The 7217-nt window shown below is 56.6% G+C and overlaps 1 protein-coding gene across 1 annotated transcript; it reads right to left on the reverse strand.

The window, feature by feature from the left end:
• Nucleotides 1–5822: 5822 nt before the first annotated feature.
• Nucleotides 5823–6821, reverse strand: LOC106732473 (olfactory receptor 52K2-like). Its single transcript, XM_014576891.2, has one exon. It carries the CDS (start codon nt 6819–6821, stop codon nt 5823–5825), a length of 999 nt encoding a protein of 332 aa, XP_014432377.2.
• Between the last annotated feature and the right edge of the window lie 396 nt (nt 6822–7217).

Below are 7217 nucleotides of genomic sequence, written 5' to 3' on the forward strand. Positions count from 1 at the left end.
TGCTGGCGGTGCTTCCGCCCGCAGGGACCCGCCTGACACCTTCCCTACACAGACCGCACTTTCGGGGCTTCTACGTTTGCAAACGTTCAGCGTTGGACGCAGGTTTCCCTGGCGGGGGCTCTGCTGCCAGCTGAGTTGGTTTCACATTCCCAGGCCTAACAGGCACCTGCCGTCTCCAGTGGTGCTGGGAGAGGAGACGTCCAGCCCGGGCTGGATCCCAACGTTGGCTCGTTCCAGTGAGGGCCCCCCCCCCCCCATGGCTTCCAGCGACACACGTCAGGGGGCAGCCCCGGCCCCTTCCCACCAGCGCCCTGCGATGCGGAGGGGCAGTGTCTGGGCACTCACCCCGCTGGCCCCCGCGCTCTGACCAGCTCTCGCTGCCGGGGGAGCTTCCCCAGTGGGGCCTGAGCAAAGTGCTGCCCAGCCTGAGGGCTGGTTTGGCACCGAACGTCTAGCCCCCCCCCCCCCCCCCGCTCAGCTCGAGGGCCCCTGTGCACAGAGATGCAGCCACCTCGGGGCGGAGGCAGCAGCCGGGGGGGAGGGGCACCCAACGATGCACATTTCCTCCAGGATATTTTGGCGGGAATCCTCCCCTGGGCAGGGCCTGGGATGTTTGTGGCTCTGCAGAGCGCAAGGGGCCCAGACCGACTCTGCCCCTCACACCCACGCTGCCCTGGGGCTGTGGGGCAGGGGAGCCCTCGGCCAGAGCTGGTACCTGTGAGTGCTGAGAGGGACGTGTCTTCCCTGGAACCCCCCTCAGGCAGCCGCGTCCCCACCTCTCTCAGCCCAGTGTCTGCAGCCGCGTCCCCACCTCTCTCAGCCCAGTCAGCAGCAGCGTCCGGCGCCGAGAGCCGGCACAGGGCTGGGCACTGGTTATAACCCAGCTCTGGGCCATCCCAGGGGGGTTCACTCTGCCTCCAAGAGAGACGTGGCGTCTCGATGCAAGAGGCTGGAGATGGACACACTCTGGCGAATCCCCAGTCTCCATGCCTGGGCTTCTGGGCCAATTACCCAGCGTTAGGTGTAAACAGCCATTACGGGCCCTTCCCGGGGGAGGGAAGAACTCCTGGGCCCGGTGCTGGGGCGGGGGAGAGCTGGGAGCTCTGGGGAGTTGTGAATATTTAACAATCATGGGTGATTAGCGGTGAGCCTAGCGCCAATGTGAGCTCTCAGGGGTCCTGAGGCCCTGCCGGTGCCCGGGGGGGGGGGGGGGGGGGGATCCAGGCAGGCCGGTCTGCAGACGGGAGAGCAGCGAGAGGCCTACGGGGTGTCACTGAGGGGTCAGAGATCAGTGGCTCCCATCCCACACTCACATCTTCCTGCCCGGCCCCTTTCATGGAAGGATCTTGAGAGCAAAAGGAAAGTCCCCGGGAGCGTATCCCCACCCCACACATGGGTAAACTGAGGCAGGGAGTTTGGGGTGGCAGGATGACGGACAGAGTCGGGAGTCCTGGCTTCCCTGCTGTAACCGTTTTCTCTCCAAACCAAAAGGCAGCTGGCAAGGACGCTGTGGGGAGCTTCTCAAATCTTGGCTGAAGTCCAGGTACGTCACACCTGCCACGAGGCCCATATTGACAGAGCCCGTTACCTCCTCCCGCCCAACAAACAGCCCTGCCGGAGCGGGACCCCATTGCCCTCTGGGTTACAGCAGGGGAGTCAGGGATCCCAACTCTGTCCTTCATCCTGCCACGCCAAACTCCCTGCCTCAGTTTGCCCATGTGTGGACTGGCCCAACAAGGAAAATAACACAACACCAGTGGTCATCTCCTGCCACTCCCAGCTTAAACCCTCCAGCGCATCGTTAACGATCCACAGCCTGTCCTGGAAAACAACCCCTCCCTCTCGCAGGCCTTGGGAGACAGGCCAGACCTCACCCACAGACACGCTCACCCGGACACTGCCCCCACAACAAACCCAGCTGCCAACTCGTCTACACAAGCGACAGCATCCCAGGGCCAATCACAACACCCCCACCTGGGGCTCACCCACCTGCACCTCCACCAATGTGATCTGTGCATCGAGTGCCAGCCAGGCTCCCTGCCATGGACACGAAGATCTGCTTCGGGGGGGGAGCTTCCCCCCCGTCCGAACCAGTTTTTCCCTTGCTGCAGCTCGTAATAAAACTGCCTCTGGCTACTTGTTCCTTAAACACAACGCAGAGTGAAGGCTTCTTTTCTTCCACACTTTGAAACTTCAGAGGCAGAAATGAGACGTGTGTACGGACAGGCCAATCATATTCAGCAAAGCGCAACTTTGCCACAGGACAGATTTCATACCGTGTGTGACGAGGTGCGGTCATAGGCGACCCCTCGGGGGTGCTGACACGGCCACTGCCACTCGCCTTCCTGCTCTCTGGGGCTCCTCACTGCCTAGTCCTGCTGGGCCTGCTCCCCCGCAGCCAAGGCCCCGAGCTGAGGACCCTGCCCCCCCGAGGAGCAGCACAGACTCTGAACCTGTTCAGGTCCAAGGAGAGGGCGGTTCAGGGCCCAGCCTCCTGGGATAGCACTCCCCGGATGGGATCAGACCCCAAAGAATTAGGTGAGCCACCTTTAATAATGAAAGGGAGAATTTTCACACTGGTTGCCCTCCCCCCTCCAGGTAACAATCACTTGCACTGGGTTTTATGAAGTGGAAGCCGTAGGATTGAAGTGGGAATAAGTGAAGTCAGGCAGAGCAAAGTAGGTTACAGATCAAAAGAAACAAAACCGCTTCGCTGATTCTCCACTGAAACCTCGGCACAAACTTAATCAAACTCCCCCTAAACCCTCTTTTCCAGCTGCCCCTCCAAACCAGGGCTCTCTTCCACGCCCTGGGGTCCCTGGCTCCTTCCTTCAGGTGCAGCCCAGGCAAAAGACCCAGGCCTCTGCTTCCCTGTTCCTTTTGGTAAGGAGTTGAGGCCACTCGCTCAGACCAGCTTTCAGTTCTGTACATTCATGTCCATGAGTCCATCTCCTACAGCCTGGGGGAATCCGTCACACCCTGCTTTCTGCCATTACATAGCAGCGGTGAATAGGGGTTGCCAGGGCGTTGCTCTGAGTAGAAAGCATCACAGCGCCATCGCTATCGACCTAGAGCTCTGAGAGCGAATGGGGAGGCACGTGTCCATGTGCCGAAAGGCTGCATTCTGGCCTGTGCCACAGGAGCAAGCCGGGGTAAAGAGAGTTTCCCCACTACCATCACACACACAAGACGGGCCCCATGAGAACGTCCCTTTCACTTGCTTGTTCAATGACTGTCACCTGCCCGTCCTGTCTGACTGCAGCTTCCCACGCATCACTGGCTCAGCAGACCTTCTGCCACAGTATCCAGGGGGCCAATGGTCCATCAGTCATGATCTTCATCTTCATGGCAACCCAAAAGACACGGCGCCTCCTTGCAAGCCACTCGTGGCCTGGACCGATGTCTGGGAAAGCATTTGGGGTGCTCTCTTGTGGATTCATGCAGTAGCGGTCTTGGCTTTTGGCGCCCACGTGATCGCTGGCCACGGAGTGGCATTCTTGGCGTGTCCGCTTCAGGGTGGGCAAGTCTTTCACTAGCCTGTCCCCAGCCAGGAACCTGCCAGAACTGACACCGTGCATGGGGGCAGCGGCTGGGCCCAGCTTTGACTGTCCTCTCTCCTGGTCATGCGCTGCCACCAGAGCCGGAGCCAGGCCAGCCTGCAATTCCCCAACCCCCGTGTTGCTGCCATGCACAGGAGCTGGGGTACCCAGTGCTGTACAGATCCAGAGAAGCACAGCAAGCCTGCTGCCCTGCCAACTCCACAAAGGCTGCAGCAAGACACTGGGCAGCAGCCGTTGCTCTGCGTGTGTCCAGTCTCCAGTCCTGTCAAGGACGCTGCCACCTGCCCAGCAATCGCTCCGGGTGGGTTCTACCGAGCTGGGTGCAGGTGGATGCTTTGATGGTGGTGGCCAGGGACTTCCCTTTGTCTGGATTAATAACCAGACTGATGCACCCTGCTTCTTGCCCTGCCCAATCTGCTCTCAGGTGCAGCGAGGCACAGAGCTACCCCTGACGTCAATAGAAAAATAGACCCCCAAGCATTTGTAATGGGCATCAGGGGGGTAGGGTGCAAAGTGGAGGTGGCAGAGAGAGGACACCACGGATGGTGTGGGCCCCTCTCAACAGGACAGAGGAGGACACCACGGATGCACAGGGGCCTGGAACAGCTTCGGGATGAGGCGAGATCACAGAGACTGGGAGTGCTCAGATTCCAAAGAGATGACCCAGGGGGAAAATGAGCAAGGTGGAGAAAGCCATGACAGGTTTGGAGAAAGTGAATAAGTTTTTTTTATTTACTTCTTCCAAGAGCACAGGAACTAGGGGCCGCCAAAGACAGCAATAGGCAGCAGATTGAAAACAAACGAAAGGAAGTATTTCTGCACAGGCAGCTTGTGGAACTCCTTGCCACTGGATGTTGTGAAGACCAAAACTATAATGCAGTTTCAATAAAAGCTAGTTAGATTCACGGAGGGTAGGTCCATCACTGGCTATTAGCCATGGTGGGCAGGGATGGTGTCACCGGCCTGTGTTTGCAGAAGCTCGGAATGGGTGACAGGGGATCAATCGCTTGATTACTCTGTTCTGTTCACTCCCTCTGAAGATGTGGAGTTGGCCACAGTCAAAAGACAGGACACTGGGCTGGATGAGTCATTGATTTGACCCAATAAGCTCATTCTGATGTTTTTAAGTAGCCCCCAGATGTATCTGTCCCCCATTATAACCTGCTGGACCCCACTTCTCTCCCAGAGGTGAGCTAGAACCCAGGAGTCCTGGTGGGGTCTCGCGCTCTCTGTTCAGAGTTAGTAACTAAGTAAGACTAGACACTGACATTTCAGCTCTACCAGTGTGCCTTATGTCTCGAGCCACAGGGAGTGAGAACAGTTTTGTACCAGAGCTCACTGGGTTTGGTGTTTATTCTCACTGTGATATAGGAAGTAGATACAGTGCTCCTGACAGCCCACTGCTGAGTTATCTGCCAAAACACTTGAGTTTTCAGGAGTCTAAGTAGTCCATGGACTCATGATCAGAGTCGCCACTCCCACCAAAATTAGAAACATCCTCCCTTGCAGCTGGGGTTGGGGGAAGGGAGGTTGAAATGATCCAGCAAGTGACAGGGGAGGGCAAGACTGGAGCGAGCAACAGGGGCAGAATCTCAGGAGACGAGGCAAAGTAGGCACAAGCTTTGGGAGAAGAGGTGGGGTAATGACGTGGCAGGGTCCGGGGGCCAAACCACCAGCAGTTGGAATGGGGGCAGCCCAGCAAGTTGCACATGGAATGATACCCACATCTGCCATGCTGTGATGCTCTGAAAGGTTAGGGAAGCATGTAATGTCTCTCTGACTCTCCAGTACCTGATTCACGCTGTGTCCAGACTCAGGGGGGGTTTCGGGAAAAGTAGCCTTTTCCCGAAAAAACTTCCCCTGCGTCCAGACTCAAGCCGCGTTCTTTCGAAATTATTTCGAAAGACCGCGGCTTTTCTTTCGATGGCGGTAAACCTCGTTTCACGAGGAAGAATGCCTTCTTTTGAAAGTTCCTCTTTCGAAAGAAGGCGTTCTTCAATGTAAATAGGGCTTCCTCGAAAGAGAGCATCCAGACTCGCTGGGTGCTCTCTTTCGAAAAAGCGGATTGCTCTTTCGAAAGATCCGCCTGCAGTCTAGACGCGATCTTTCGAATGAGGCTTTTTCGAAAGATGCTTTCGAAAGAGCCTCTTTCGAAAGAAGCCTGCAGTCTAGACATAGCCTCTGGGAAGATGACCTGGTGCCATGACACCAGCCGGCTATTCATGGAGCTCTGTCGGAGAGCCAGAGCGCCAGGAGAATGCTTTAGATCCCTTTACAAGTAAAGAGCTGGAGCAGCCTGTCCCGGATCTGTTTGCTCTTCACCCCATAGATGATGGGGTGCAGCATGGGGGGCACCAGGAGGTACACGTTGGCAATGAGAATGAGGAAATGCAGGGGCACGTTGTGGCCAAATCGATGTGTGAGGGAGGAGAAGAGATCTGGAATATAAAAAGTCAAAATGGCGCAGAGGTGGGAGCTGCAGGTCCCAAAAGTCTTGAGCCGGGCGACTTTGGTGGGGAGGCTGAAGATGGCCCTGAGGATCTGGGTGTAGGACACAGCAATAAAAGACACATCTAGAGAGGTAACAAAGAGTGCTACCGAGAGGCTGTAATAGCTACTGATGCGGATGTCGGCGCAGGCCAGCTTCACCACGGCGATGTGCTCGCAGTACGTGTGGGCGATGATGTTGGTTCTGCAATATGGCCGCTGCCTCGCTAGGAAGGGACAGGGCAGTGACAGGATGCTGCCGCGCAGCACCACGGTGAGACCAATCTTGACAACCACGGTGTTTGTCAGGATGGTGGAATGTCTCAAGGGATCACAGATGGCCACGTAGCGATCATAAGCCATGGCCACGAAGATCCCTGACTCCATCACTGAGAAGCTGTGAATGAAGTACATCTGGGTGAGGCAGGCACTGAAACTGATCTCCCTGGAATTGAACCAGAAGATGCTCAGCATTTTGGGCAGGATGGACGTAGACAGGACCAGGTCGGTGGCAGCCAGCATGCAGAGGAAATAGTACATGGGCTCGTGGAGGCCCGACTCCACTTTGACAATGAACAGGAGGGTGAAGTTTCCCACGAGGGCGATGGCATACATGATGCAGAAGGGGATGGAGATCCAGACATGGGCCCACTCCAGGCCAGGGATGCCCTTCAGGATGAAGGTGGAGGGGTTGGTGAACTCAGTTGTGTTGGAATCAGCCATGGACTTGGGGAGAAGGTGTCCAACTCTAAGACAGAACGGTGTCTCCTGCATGTACCGTACACTCCCCGACTTCCTGTAGGTGCCCAGGGTCTCGGATGACAGTCACAGCAGAAGTGCCTGGATGGAGAGACAATGTCAATACAAGAGAATGCACACACAACTGGAGGGTGTTCTTATGGGTGGAGCAGGCTGGTTGCTCTTCACCCACTGAAAACGACATTTTCATCACTCAGAGAAATGAATTAGCCTCAACTGGCCTAACTCCACTTTTATAGTTGATGGTGCTCCATGTGTCCCTGATTGACCTGGGAAACCTTAGTCGTTACCAGCAGGAAACTTGAGCAGGTTCTCCATCATTGTTCCTCAATGCATCAAAGGTCCAGGCTGCAGGAGCTCTCCAGTCATATCTGAGAGTGGGCCGGCACATGGGTGCGGTGTGGTCCCTGC

This window comes from Pelodiscus sinensis, chromosome 1 (assembly GCF_049634645.1).
Source record: "Pelodiscus sinensis isolate JC-2024 chromosome 1, ASM4963464v1, whole genome shotgun sequence".
Taxonomy (NCBI): Eukaryota; Metazoa; Chordata; order Testudines; family Trionychidae; genus Pelodiscus; species Pelodiscus sinensis.

What these genes read in the sequence shown, in the direction of transcription:
- LOC106732473 (XM_014576891.2), bottom strand. Translation starts at nt 6,821, where the DNA reads ATGCAGGAGACACCGTTCTGTCTTAGAGTTGGACACCTTCTCCCCAAG.